Raw genomic sequence first — 15,299 nt, forward strand, 5'->3', positions numbered from 1 at the left:
TTATTTGCTTGATTTTCATTATTAGTTATCTGTCAATTTATTACTACAGTGATCCCTCGTTTATTGTGGTAGAATGGTTCTGAGACCAGCCGTGATAATTGAATTTCTCCGAAATAGGGATACCATATTTAGTATTTATTTAATGTGTATCTGGACTTTTAAAACCCTCCCTGTACTGCTAATAACCCACCCATTACAGTACTCTATTAACAACAAGGACAACTGTTAAGCAATAACACTTATAACTAAAAAAATAAATAAAGTGTTACTGTGCTCAACACGAAAGTTGAAGTAAAATTTGACTGATGATGGTGATGAATTTGCTGCACAGTAGAAATGATGATGATGAAGCTGATGATGACTTCTACTATGCAGCCAATGATTGTATTTTACATCTCTTCAGATGGTGGTGCCCTTTCCTGGGACACCTCTTCCACTTCTACCGAAGGTGCAACCATAGTAATAGCAGCAGGAACTGGCTCTTTTTTGGGAAGTTGCAAAATCATTGTGATAAGAAGCTGCTGCCGCTGCTTCTTTTTCCGTTCAAAGAGCATCTTGTAGGGATTAATGACTTCGTCAACCTTGTTGCAAAATTGCATAGAACGAACCATATCGTCGTCCCATTCCTGTGACCCCTCTTTCAATTCTTTAGCCAGGTTGCAGAGCTTGGCCAACTGTTCCAAAGTCAAGCCAGTTTGGTCGACAACTTCTTCCGTTTCTTCTTCTTCGCTGGCCAACTTCGTCAAGTCTTCGAGGTCTGCATCAGTTAGCGGCTGGGAGTGGCAGTCTAATAACTCGTCGATGTCTCCCATGGTCATGTCTGCAAAGCCGTCACCTCCAATGACCACTGCCAACTGCAAAGCTTTCTGTACTGCAGTGTTGGATTTCGGCAGGTGTAAATCCCTTGTCGTCATAAATAACCTCGGGCCACAACTTCTTCCAGCTTGCATTAATGGTGGCAGGCTTCATTTCTTGCAATGCCTTCTGGATATTTTGGAGGCACATAGCAATTGTGTACTGCCGCCAGTATGCCTTCAAGTTAAAATTTTTGTCTTCGTCTTCTTGGGCGGCATCCACAGAAGCAACCAGGTTCACCAGGACATTCCTCATGTATAGGGCCTTGAACACCCTGATAACCCTCTGGTCCATTGGCTGAATAAGTGACGTGGTGTTGGGCAGCAGGAACTCAATCTGAATGCCCTCATGTGACATATCAGTAGCGTTATCCATAAGAAGAAGGATTTCGAATGGCAAGCCCTTCTATAATAGGTACACTTTGACTTGCAGGATAAAACACTGGTGGAACCAGTCGAAGGTCAACATCTTCGTTATCCATGTCTTTGAATTGTGCATCCAATGTACAGGTTGCAGATTCTTGTTTTTGTTTTTTAAAGCCCTTGAGTTTTTAGACTTGTAAATAAGTCCTGGCTTTAACAAAAATCCCACAGCATTGCCACACATCACAAGGGTCACACAATCCTTGTATGCTAGCCAGAGGCTTCTGCTTCCTCTTTGAACAAGAAAGTTCACGACGGCATTCTTTTCCAAAAAAAGCCCATCTCATCCATATTAAAAACTTGTTCAGGCTTATATACACCTTCAGAGATAATCTTCTTGAAAGTTTCATTCACGTATGTTTCAGCAGCACTTGTGTCAGCAGAAGCAGCCTGGCTATTCAGGGAAATGCTTTTTAGACCAAAGCATTTCTGAAACTTAGCAAAGCACCCTTTGCTAGCAGAAAAAGGATGTTTTTTTTAGGTTGTGAATCACTGGACGTCCCTGGTTGCGGATCTTCTATGTTGTCTTCGTCTTCTTCCTCTTCTTCGTGGTCACCACTGTCGCCCTCAGGCTCCTTAGCGGTGAAAGTCTCATACAGGTTCCTAGCTTTTGTTTGGATGATGTTCGTATCCAAGGCAATGTTCTTCTTTCGGCAGTCAGCTATCCATATGGCCAAAGCAGCTTCCACATGGATGATAGTTTTATTACGAGCTGTAACCACTCTCTTCGCCAACTTATTAAAGGTGATGGCAGCCCTCTTCCTAATGTTAGCCTCGTCCTTCTTGATGTAGCGAATGGTGGATTCGTTCATGCTAAAATGGCGGGCTATGGCAGCAAAAGTTCTCCCTTCAACATATCCAGAAATTTCATCTTCTCAGTGATCGTCATCATTCTTCGTTTGCGTTTAGGCTCAGTACCAGCCTTGGAAGAAGTAGCATACTTGGGAGCCATTGCAGGGGATGAAAACGCAAAGAAAAAAAAAAGATCACACAGCACAGCGTAAAGTAGTACAGTAAACCGTTCGGCGAGAAAACTTTAAGCAAATTGGCCGTGAGAGAGAGACGAGGGAAGATGCTGCAGATCTGAGCATCAGTCAAAGCAGCAAGCACAGGAAAGATTACAAAATAGAAATATGTGACTCATCATCTCTCTCCATTGCACCAATCACAGCCTCTCTTACAATGCATTTCATCACCCAGATGATACGCTTTGCATTTTCTCAACAACAGAACACGCGGGTACTGTATGCACATTGCATTCTAGATGTTTTTTTTTGTCATATGAGTTGCAAGTTCAAATACCCCTGTATGTGTTTTTTTGCCATTTTATGCTTGTTTTGTTGTTCCTAGACTAGGAAATAATATTTATTATTGATATATTAATGGATTTAATGAAAAATTTTAGGTGTTCATATATCACGATTTTTCTAGAATTTTCCAGAAACTCTATGATATATTTTCCACATACAGTAAAAGCTCTTTTATCCGTTATTCTCGTATCCGGCTCCTTCTTATAACCAGCATATTATTCATGAGGAAATAACAATTTTGTATAAAAATGTAAAAATTCGAAAAAATAAAAAATTTAATTCCCGCGCCACTCCCGCCGCCGCCAGAGGTAGCGTGCATCTTTCCCGCCATCTCCCACAAATCCCGCCACTCCGTCAGGCCCAGTGCCCACTGTGATGGCTGAGTTGAAGGATATGCGTGGTAGTGCTAAGCTTAGCGTCACTGATGAAGCTCATCAGGAGTGGATGGAGGTCGACAATGACGAAGCTATCACCTCCACACTAACTGACGACGAAATCATTCAGGCAGTGATTGAGGAGAAGCATGGTAAGGAAACAGAGGCTGATAGTGAAGAGGAAGATGACCCAGAGCCAAGAGTAACGTGGAAGGATGCCGCTAAAGGATTGGCAACATTTATCAAGTTTGCGGAGCAGTGCACCTACATGGGGACTCACGACGTGATGTCTCTTCACTGTCTTCAAAATGAATTTTTAATGCAGAGAGACAAACATTCTAAACAAAGAGACATACGTGATTTTATGAAAATAAATAAAGATAAATATGAATATACTGGTAAATAAATAAACAACAAAAGTGAAGCCATTGAATGAATTTTATTTAAGTACTCTATGAATAAAGGCAATAAATGTATTTTTTTAATATTCCTTCTCGTAACCGAGATTTCCCCTTTCCAGCACGTCTTTGGTCCCACTCACGCCGGTTAAAAGAGCTTATACTGTATATATTTCAAAGTCATGAATCCGGATAGTTGAACCGCAAAATAGCGAGGGATCACTGTATCTACTATTTACCCGTTTGTTTATTATTTAACCTCTTCACTCCGGGGCACATCGCACGTCTGGCAGCATTAGCTGCCCAACATGCGATGTTGCGTCATAATAATCGCATTATAAAAAAATAAAGTTAGTGCTCAATCGTTCGTTCTCTTTCACCTGTGAATTTTGATAACTATAGAAAATATGATGAAGCCAGTTTAGAGAGAATGGAGGTTACATAGGTACGACTACAGTAAATATAATCAAGACACCGACGTCGGCATCATCGCGTACCCACTTGCTCCTCATGATGCCTACGTAGGCGTCACCGTATGGAAGTGATTAACTATACCTATGCATTTATTTATCTTATTTATTATCATTTATATCATAATACCCCATCTGGGGTATTGGCTGCAGGTTGCTATGGCAAAGTAGCAGGCAGTTGATACTTTAGGGTCTATATAGGGCGCCCCTACAGACCAGAGCCACACATCATTTTGTCTGTGATAGAGGAAGACTCTGCTCACAGAGAAATGATGAAACTTTCATTACTGCCTCTGTCCCTCCATTATGCTGTTCCCCAACCCCTTGTTGTTGTCCTGTACCATTTCTTTGAATTTCATTTCTTTGCTTCGCCTACCCTGTGGTGGGGGTAAAAGAATACTCCCACCAAGTATTTCCACTTGGATCGTAGGAGGCGAGAAAAATGGGATGGGGATTGGGACCAGGCATCCTTCTCCCTGTAGCCCCACAGGGGACATTCCTAAAAAAAGTAAAGGCATAAGAGGGTCTAGGAGTTTTCCAACCAGCACCCTACGGTTGTCTTTTAATGTGCATGGATGTGGTACACATGAGAGTAAAAGGGAAGAGATAGGTGGTATGTTTGTGAGAAGAAAGATGGATGTGTTGGCTTTGAGTGAAACTAAGTTGAAAAGGAAGGGCGAGTGTAAGTTTGGGAGTGTAAGTGGGAGGTTATCAGGAGTGAAGAGAGGGCAAGGGAGAGAAGGGGTGGCTATACTAGTAAGTGAAGTGATAGGTAAATGTGTTGTGGAGTGGAAGGAGGGTTCCTCAAGGATAATGTGAATGAAGGTAAAACTGGGAAAGGAGATGTGGGTTTTTGTAAGTGCATATGGGCCTGGCAGTGAGAAGAGTGTAGAAGAAAGGGAGGCCTTTTCGATAGATTTAAATGAGTGCATAGAGGGATTAGGGAGGAACGTAAATGTAGTAGTATTGGGAGAAATTAATGCTAGGGTAGGAAAGGAACCAATTGACAGAGTGGTTGGGAAATGTGGAGTTCCAGCAAAGAACCATAGTGGAGAGTTGAAGATGGAGATGTGTCTAGAAAGAGAGTTGATGATGGCAAATGCAGTGTCTCAGAAGAAAGATAGAGCGTTAATGGACTATGTGGTGGTAGATAGGAGTATACAGTGGCCGCGAAAAGTTTGGGCGCAAAATTATAGGCGCCCCAACTTTCCCCTAAACTCAAAACATGCGAAAAATACAACTTTCCACCCAAACTTTTCGCTATTTTTCAATGCTAGCGTTTGTACCCATATTTAGCCGAGACAATACACACTATTTGGCAACTCTGTTTAGGCGCACTCGATGTCACATGGAGTCAGTTTCTAAACATCTCTCACGGGGAGTAGTCTTTTAATTGCGGTGGTCTCTATTTTTGTGCCTTGATATCTCCGTAATGGGAAGTGTTAAAGAGCTGGAAAGAGACACAGTTGGTACAATCATAACCCTCTATAAGGAGGGTTATAAGCGTAAAGATATTGCTACTCGTGTGGGAATTGGAGTGCGTCAAGTGCAAAAGTGGACCAAGAAATTTCGAGACGGAGGAAGTGACATCATTCGTACTCCAAAGCATCGCTCTGGTCGGCCAAGGAAGATATCAAATATTACTTCTACAGTTCTAACTGCCTCCTAATAACCGTAGGAGGCAGTTAGAACACATACATCATAACTAAAGAAATACTTACTTTTCAATTTTCTTCCTCTTCCTGATGGAATTTTGTTTGTGAACATCATTGTTGAAGACTACCTCTGGGTCTTCAGTGTGTTCCTGGAGAGCTTCTTGCAACATTGAGGAACTTAGGGTATGTTTCCTCATACGCTCCTTCTTCTTGTCCTCAGTTTCTTCCTCTCCAGCTGTTAACATGAGGAATTATTATACGAAGAAGCAGGGATATAAACATGAAAATAAAACATACAAGTATTCGTGACAAAATTCAAAAGAATATGATTAGTTTTTCCTTAACCCATAGCAAATGAGGATGGCAACATTGGCATCATGAGATGCGAGTGGGTCTACAAGGACAAAGGCATCAGTGCTCTGATTATATTTATTTTGTAGCTGTAACCGAGTGACCTCCACATTCTGTGAACAGGCTGGATTGCACTTTCTGTGGTTATCAACATTCATCTTTCCTTTTTTTAGGAATGTCCTCTTTGGGGCTACAGGGAGAAGGATGCCTAGTCCTATCCTTGTCCTGTTTTTGTTGCCTCATATGACTCAAGTGGAAAGACTTGGTGGTGAAGAAAGGAAATGCATATTTAGAGAAATGGTACAGGACAGTAACAAGAGTGGAGGACAGCATAATGGAGGGACAGTCACAGTATAATAAAGTGTCATTTCTCTATGAACAGAGATTTCCTCTACCACAGACAAAATGATGTGTGGCTCTGGTCCACAGGGGTGCCCCATATAAACTCTAAAGTATCAGCTGCATGCTACTTAGCAGCTTTTAACCCCACTATAACATGCAGTCAATACCCCAGGACAGTGGGCAAGATGCAGGAATGACCCGTCATCCAGGAGGAGCCAAGATAAGAGGGAGGGAAGGGGGTGGATGGGAGTGGAGTATGTGGGGATGGAATGGGTGGGAGTGGTTTTATGCCTTTGCTTTCTGGCTACTTCCCTTGTAAGGAGGGAAAAAGCCTTTGGTATATGTATGTATGTATGTATCTACATTCAAGGTGAAAGAGAATGAGGGAATGGGAAATACTACAGCTGTAACTTTATACCTTATAACACACATATTGTGATGCATCATTGAATCATCGCACATCAGTCAGCCTAACACATACGTGCCAATATTCAACTCATATTGAAGGTTAAAAGATACTTACATATACAAAAAGGTCCTTTCTCCCTTATAAGATATACACCCATCCTTCACCCATTTGTTGTCCCATATATATCTGCTTTTTGTGGATAAAAGATCATCTCTGTTCCCCACCCACTGTTCAGGTCAAAAGCAATGGAGCAAAACACAGCACCTCCAAAGCAGTGCCTGACTGCCAGTGCAAATTTACCCCCACTGCTTCATTATATGGCTACCATAACTTTTCATTTTCATTGGGCTTTTTCAATTCAATCCTTCCCACATTCATTGTGTAATGTTTGTAAATAATATGCTGGGGGAGTGGCCTTCTTTCTATTCATGTTGCTTGGTTGATTGATTTATGGAATTTTTGGCTTGAAGGACAAGTGCCGGAGCTGGTAGGCCATGCAGCTTATATCTATTATATATGAATATATAAAATTTCAAGTAAAACAGTAAAAACAATAACCATTCACAAAAACACATCAAAACAAGATACACTCACAAGGAATCATATACACAATTTTAAATTTCATAAAATAAATTGATGTCTATCAAAACCTTTACAACATTCTTCATATGAGCCTCCTCCCCTAAAATTTCTTTAAGATATAAATTTGTTAAAAAGTTTGCCCTGCGCTTATTAGAGTATGCAGGGCACTGAATTAAAATGTGTTATTGTAAAAACAACTTGGTAAGTGGGGCATTGGGGGCCAGCCTTTCTGCTCCACTTGCCATAAAAAATTTATGGGTAATATAGGAATGACCAATTCTTAATCTTGTTAAAACAATACTTGATCTTCTGTCCAAAGAATGAGGCTTCCAAGGGCTCACCAAAGGGTGAATCTCTTTAAACTTGTAACTACCGTCTAGCCTTGTCCATTGTTCTTGCCACTTCTCCATTGCATAACTATGAATTACTTGTTTGAAGTCTGTGTGTGGGATTTTTGTGTCTGTTATATGGCTGTTATATGGCTGTTATATGTCTGTTATATGGCTGAGCCTAGTAGCGGCTTTGGCTGCAACATCAGCCTGTTCATTTCCAGTGATACCCACATGGGACGGCACCCAGCAAAAGTTTACTTTTATTTTCTTCCGGTTGTTAATAAGTATCAACCAGTCCTGTATTTCTTGGACTAAATAGTGAAGAGGCAATAATTTACTTACAGAGGATAGAATGCTCATAGAGTCTGTAAAAATGACATTTTTATTAGATGGAATAGAATTAAAAACAAATTTCAGGGCATTGTTGACTGCCAGCAGTTCAGCAGTAAAAATAGAGCTAAAATAAGGCAACTTCCTCTTTAAAACTGTGCTATCAGATACAACAGCACAACCAACACCATCTTGGGATTTTGATCCATCTGTATAAATAAAAACTGAATCAGCATGTACTGATAAGTGTTCTAAAAATTCACTCCTTAGCTCTACAGCAGTTCTATTTTTCTTGTTTTTAATAGGACAAATTACAGTGGGACATCGGTTCCAAGGAGGGAATTTGGGAGGTGTGATCTCAGCAATTGTAACAGGAACAAGTCCTACCTCCTCTGCCCCAACTTCACATCTCACTTCTAGAGGTTTCGGCAGAGTACTTTTTCTTGGAGCTCTGTCTACCGGCTGCTTTACATATTTGAAGTTTGGATTTTGTTTTGATGTTAAGACACAAGATATATATCTAAGGCTTAATTCCTCCCTGCGAATATAAAGGGGAGGAATTCCTGTGTCCACATACAAGCTATCCACTGGAGATGTTCTATAAGCTCCCGAACAAATCCGCAAAGCCATATTGTGGACTATATCAAGCTTCTTTAATAAAGTTTTACCTGCCAATCCATAAATTTGACATCCATAATCCATTTTGCTAAGGCACAATACTTGGTAAATCCTTATAAGAGTTATATGATCTGTTCCCCAGTTGAAGCGAGACACTACCTTTAATATATTAAGTCGCTGTTCAACAGTGCATATAACCTCGTTTATGTGATGAGTGAATGTCAACCTTTTGTCCAAAAACAGACCCAAGTATTTTACTTGATCTTCATATGGTAATATGACACCCTCTAAGAATAATGTTGGTATTTCTTCCTTGCATCTTAGTCTAGAGAACCTAATGGCTTTTGTTTTTTCAGCAGAGAATCTGAAGCCCCTGCAATTAGCCCATGCTGTTGCTAAGTTAATAACCTCTTGAATCTTTTGGCCTGTTTCTAATGTTGTCGATCTGCTGCACACAATAGCGAAGTTGTCAGCATAAGCCAATCCATGAATTCCAGTAGGAACTTGTTCTAACAAACTATTAATGGCTATGCTGAAGAGTGTAGGACTCGGAACACTTCCTTGGGGAATCTCTTCCTCTTGAAGATATGCACAAGAGAAAGAAGAGCCCACTCTGACTTTTAGATAACGGTCAGACAAGAAATCCTTTAAACAATTGAACATATTACCCCCGATACCCCACCCTGCAACTTGCTTCAGAATGCCTCCCCACCAGGTAGTATTATAGGCATTTTGTAAGTCAAAAAACACAGCAATGCTCGGATTCTGTATTGCAAAGGCATTCAGAATTTCACGAGTGATAAAAAGGGATCCAGAGTGCAATTATTTCTTCTAAATCCAAACTGTCGGTTGGATAGGAGATTTTTAGACTCTAAAAAACCATTCTTTCATAGATCTTACAAATGCAGCTGGTGAGAGCAATGGGTCTGTAACTTTGTGGGAGATTGGAGTCTTTTCTTGCCTTTAAAATTGGTATGATAATTGAAGTCTTCCATGATTTAGAAGACCCAAAACACCAAAATTTGTTCAGCACATTTGAATGGAATTTCTTCAAGCATATAGATAAATGAGGTATCATGGAATAAAGAATGTCATCCTCTCCGGTTGGGGAGGATAAAGATAAAGCATGATCCATTTCATCCAAGTTGAAAAGAAGATTATATGCCTCCGAGTTCGTATTGGTGGGAGGAATAATCGTGGTTTTTTCTCTAATTCTTCTGAAGTCATGTAAGTAATGAAGTGGACTTGAAATATCAGCATAGTGTCTTCCAAAAGCTTCTGCTACTTCTCTTGTATCTGATATAAGAGAGTCATTTATCTTCAGAATGGAGTAAACTTTCCCTGTAATTTTTTAATCCTATTCCATACTAAGGTAGGGGGAGTCATATTTCATCTCACTAATAAATCTAATGAAGGATTCCCTCCTTGCTTTCTTAAAGATTTTCTTCTGCTTTGCTTGAGCTCTTCTGTACGTTATCCTATTGACTAAACAAGGATATCTCAAATATCTCTTATAGCAAGTTCTTGTAATCTTTCTGCTTAAAGCACGTTCATCATTCCACCAGGGGACTACTGGGCGTTGAGGTTTACCAGTTGTCCTAGGAAAGGTTGAAAAAGCACCAGAAAGCATGCCTACCAGATAATCATATGCATCAGTTACTAGTAAAAATCACTAGTCTTATAATCAATCTCTGTGGATCTCCTAAATAATTCCCAATTAGCCTCTCCTGTCTTCCATTTAGGTAAGCAAGAGGAGGGAATGTTCTTTAAATATTTGATATGGATAGGCCAGTGGTCGCTACCATGTAGATCTTCATCTATTGACCAACTGTAGTCTAATCTTAAGGATGATGAACAAATAGTTAGGTCAATAGCAGAACTTGAGTTGTGAAAGACATCAAACCTAGTTTTGGAACTCTCAGTCATCAAAATGACATTGTTGTTACCAATAAATTTTTCAATTATATTGCCCCAGGGGTCACACCTTGATTCACCACATATAGGATGCTTGGTGTTAAAGTCATCCATTAAAATAAAAGGCTGAGGAAGCTGATTGACCAAAGATTGTAGGTAATTTAATTCAAACTGACAAAGTGATTATACGCCCACTCCTCGTTTAACGACCTACTCGGTCAACGACAACTCGGAGTAACGACGGGCTTTATGACAGACGTTTAACGTAAATCTCCCAAAGTTACTACGTCGTGTACGATAATTAAGTTGGCTGAGGCAAATTTGTATGATGTTATAATTGAACTTGTACGGTGGATATTAGCTGTGAGGTAAAGTGTTCTGAAGCTTAGGTCTACATTACCATCCTGCAAGCTGCAAAAACTACTTGGGGTACAATATATACCGGTAGTGGTAAATTTTTAGTTTCGACCAAGGGCACAATATAGCAATAGAAAATTAATTATTAATTTTGTAAATTATAATGTATCAACGTAATATGCAATTTTGTGAGGGAAAATAAAAAAAAGGTGCTAAAACAAATTTCATAAGTAACAAAGTCATGTCGGACAAATGGTACACCATGTTTGTTATGATAGATGCCGATGTCGAGGAAATGAAAGGATGATAAATTCGCCTAACCTAAACTAAACTAACCTAGCCTGTGTTTGATAAATCATTACCTGCAAATTAAATGTCATCCGGCTCATCCTCGTTGTCGTCGTCGTGAGAGACGTTGGCAGACGACAAGATGGCGTCCCGAGCCTATGCTACCGACTTCGTTCATTAGCATATTTTCTTGTAGCATGGTATTTTTTACTTTCATTTCTGCCCACAAAATTGCATATTACGTTGATACATTTTAATTTACAAAATTAATAATTAATTTTCTATTGCTATATTGCGCCCATGGTCGAAATTAAAAAAATACCCCGGTATTCAATATGGAATGTCAGCATACGCGGATTTGGTCATGTACGGTAATTTCAGGAACATAACCACCATAAATAAACAGTAAATAAAGCTTTAATGCACTGTATAAAAGAGGGAAATACACGAAAATAAAGATACATGTATTGCTGGACATTGTACATACAGTACATGTACGTATATGTATACACTTTCGCTTAACGACCAATTCGGTTAACGACGGCGCGCTGGTCCCAATTGTCGTCGTTAAACGAGGAGTGGTTGTATATGTCTAGAAGTCGATTTTCCAGTTTAGGTTCCAAATACAAATAACATAAAGTGATCCATTTAGTGGTAAAAATTTGTATTGCACAAGCCTGCAACACTGAATGTAGGTGGACACTTCTGTGGTTTACAGACTTGTTTACAATGACACCAGTACCTCCATGAGCACGACCCCCAATCATAGGAGATCTGTAAAATTTATATTTAAGTCCAACATTAGGGGATAACTCGCCAAGCATGGTCTCTTGGAGACAAATAGCACACATCATGTTCTTTAAAGAGAATCTGAACCTGCTCTCAATGAGAATTAAAACTTGAATATTCCATTGAATTATAAACATTATACTGTTTTCTTTTTCTTTTTTGGGTCTCCTAGTCTGGGAAGAGAAGGTTGGGATAGAGAGGATTTACAAGATGGGTTCTTTTCTAATTTCTTTGCTTTCACGGGTGGCATCCTCCTCTCTGACAATGGTCCAACAGATGTTGATGTAGAGTCTGAATTATTAGTTTCTTTCTTAGATTGCATATCAAGATATGGAGAAGAAGTTGGAGATGAGGGTGAGCTGTGGACTCTTTTACTGCGCACAGCTTCAGACTCCATAGCTTTGCTTCTGTGTACCTCAACCGAGTGAGGCACACCAGTCAGTGGTCCCTTTACTGGGAAGCCCCCAAGTTTGGGAGAGAGATTGTCTGAGAGGAGGCTTTATTGAAGAAACCCTATGAGGTTTCAGCAATGGAGACCTTAGGTGCCCCTCCAGATGGGGCAGGAGACATTCCCTCAACAGGGGAAGAAAGAACTTCCACAGAGGAGGATTGAGGAGTACTAAAATTTCTAAGTTGTGGAGAACGATTAGGTCTAATAATGACTTTTTCACGCTGAGGCTTGGGTTCAGCATTAACAGAAGAATTCGTATTACTATTTTTCTATTAAATTCTAGAGTTGGTTGATCCTCATTGCTTCTGTGCACCTCTACTTAGTGAGGCACACTAGTCAGCAATCCCTCTACTGGGTAGTCCCCCCAAGTCTGGAAGAGAGATTGCATGAGAGGAGGCTTCATTGGAAGAAGCCTATGAGGTTTCAACAATAGAAACCTTAGGTGCCCCTCCAGATGGGGCAGGAGACACCCCTTCAACAAGGGGTGAGGAAACCTCCGCAGAGGAGGATTGAGAAGTATTAGAAATTCCAAGTTGAGAAGAAAGACGATTAGATTTGATAGTAACATTTTTACACTGAGGCTTGGGTCCAGTGTTAACAGAAGAATTTATATTGGCATTTTTATTTCTATTTGGTTCTACAGTTGGCTGATCCACTTTACTATTTGTTTTAATAACATCACTGTATCTTTTGGAATTAGTTAGTAGTCTTTTAGCATGTCCTACACTTATATGTTCTGCATGGGCTTTTAGTAGCGTTTCCTGTTCCTTCTTATAAATTACGCAGTTCTTATCCCTGGCATTATGCTCTTCTTTACAATTTATACAAGCTGTTGGGCACGAACAATCCCCATGTTCACACTGAGCACATATCCAACACAGTTTGTCCCTTGTACATCAGCGAGAAGGATGGCCAAAACCATAGCAGTTAAAGCACTGAAGGGGATGGGGCTTAACCACTTCAGTACAGGACTTAAATCTCGCGGGCAGCAGCCAATGCCAGCCGTATGACGTAACGTAATAATATTCGCATCATAAAATATAGTCGCCGCTTATATCGATCGTTCTCTCTTTCACCCGCGAATTTTGAAAACCACAGAGAATGGGATTCAGGGCGCATTTGGGAGAATGTAAAAACACAGGAGCGACTACAATAAATATAATCAAGACGCCGATATGGCAGCGTCGCGAATCCACTTGCTCCTCATGACGCCTACGTGTGCGGCACCGTATGGAAGGGGTTAAACTGCTTCACATGAACAATCTCTTTTTCTATTTCTACATAATGAGGTAGATCTTCACCAGAAAAAGTTAGGATAATCATAGAAGAATGAGGGATTTTAACAACCTTCCAAACATTAGTTGGGCACATTTCTAATATTTCTTCCTCAAAGTCAGAGATCTCTGTTAAAAATTACCCCTTTGGCATAACTAAAGGTATAATGGGGTTTAACTTTCTTAATGTCTGATTTCTGTCTCAAGTTAAGCAACATGGCAGCTTGTTCATAAGACTTTACAAGAATTAAGGAGGAATTTCTTCCAAATCGTGATACCTGTGAGTTAGTCAAATTACCAGAGCCAAGGTGACTCTTTAAGAATCTTCTAAACTCGAACAAGTTAGCACGTTCCTTTGCAAGAGTGATAATAAGCCATTTAGCTGGATTGGGAGGCCTCTGCACACTTTCCTTCCTTTCCTCTATCAGGTTTTCTGGATAAAAGATATCCAGGTTAGGTGGCACTCTAGCAACAAGTTGGGCCGAAGATTCATTTTCTTTGGAATTATTATAATCCAAGCAAGCAGCAGCTGCATCTTGATTAGAAAGAAACAAAATCCAGACTAGCCAAGCTTTAAAGTTGTAAGTCAGTTTAACCCTGATATTTTTAATTGGTCAAAATTTACAGAACTCTTCGTGTAAGTCAATATAACTCTTATCAAGAGAGACATATTTTAAATGTAAGACTCTATGACTATTAGGATCAATACTTGAGCTATTTATAGGTTTCTGAGTATCTAAAGATGATTTCGTCACTTCAGAATCCATTCCAATTGTAAGTTTCTGGGCTACAGAATTATCTGTCAATGAAGTCTTAGTATCGCTACCGAAGTCCTTTTTCAAGCCAGAGTTATCAACTGGAGGTTTTACTTTTATCAAGTCAATATCATCAACATTAGGATTAGCAATATTAGGAGAGGGATTGGGGGGTTTAGGAGGAGGATCAGGTAGTGGTGGAGGTTTAGAATGTACAGTTTGAGCAGCTGCCATGATTGTGTATATTTATAGGGCCACACCATATATTAACCACTTCCATATGGTGACGCCTACGTAGGCGGCATGAGGAGCAAGTGGGTACTCGATGATGCCGACATCAGCATCTTGATTACCATATTTTACGGCTTACAAGACGCACTTTTTTCCTAAAAAAAAATACCCTGAAAAATACTAGTGCGTCTTCCAAGACAAATGTTGTATTGTAAGGCAACACCCAGGCTCTAGTGAGCTTGGACATTTGACCGATAGCGTTCTGGATTTGTATGTTGAGTCATTACACTATGATGTTAGCTTAAGTACTATTTAATTCAGCCTTTTGTATAATGTGAACTCAGTACTTAGCTGTTACAAGTGTTTCCAATACCATAATCCTTCCAGTAATGATGAAGTAAGTCCTCTGTACTCCCCCTGTATTAGTCGTAAGATAATTAACTCAGCTAGTGTTTCATGTAGTGGTGTGAGACGTCTATGGAAGTAACCTAGACAGTGTTTTCGTTGGTAAAGTATTAATTATCTAATTAATTTTCTTTCACCCCCGTTAAAAGCTAGTGAGCGGGAATCTTCTGTTTTGAAACTTATTTACTCATTTGAATGTAAACTTATTTACTCACTTGAATGTTCAGTGATTGTAATCCTTCATGTAATCCTATTAACTTTAATGTTAAACGTTATCTGTGCGTTTCATTTTTCTTGATTTTTATGATAATACAAAATCAAGTGGCGGCCTTGAAATTTCTTTTAAGTTACCCAAAGACATGGGGTCTTGGGAACTCAGTCACCCAT

The 15,299-nt window shown here is 39.8% G+C and overlaps 1 protein-coding gene across 2 annotated transcripts in view; it reads right to left on the minus strand.

Annotated features, from left to right (window-relative positions):
• Positions 1-15,299, minus strand: part of LOC143023167 (neuroguidin-A-like) — a 68,367-nt gene that overhangs the window by 14,842 nt on the left and 38,226 nt on the right. For both annotated transcript variants that reach the window (XM_076181687.1, XM_076181688.1), the window contains one exon: positions 5,551-5,719. In XM_076181687.1, the coding sequence (XP_076037802.1) occupies positions 5,551-5,719 (169 nt within the window). The remainder of the gene's footprint in view (positions 1-5,550; positions 5,720-15,299) is intronic.

The sequence above is a fragment of the Oratosquilla oratoria genome, unplaced genomic scaffold (assembly GCF_046742065.1).
Source record: "Oratosquilla oratoria isolate Oo_2021 unplaced genomic scaffold, ASM4674206v1 SCAFFOLD45, whole genome shotgun sequence".
Lineage (NCBI taxonomy): Eukaryota > Metazoa > Arthropoda > Malacostraca > Stomatopoda > Squillidae > Oratosquilla > Oratosquilla oratoria.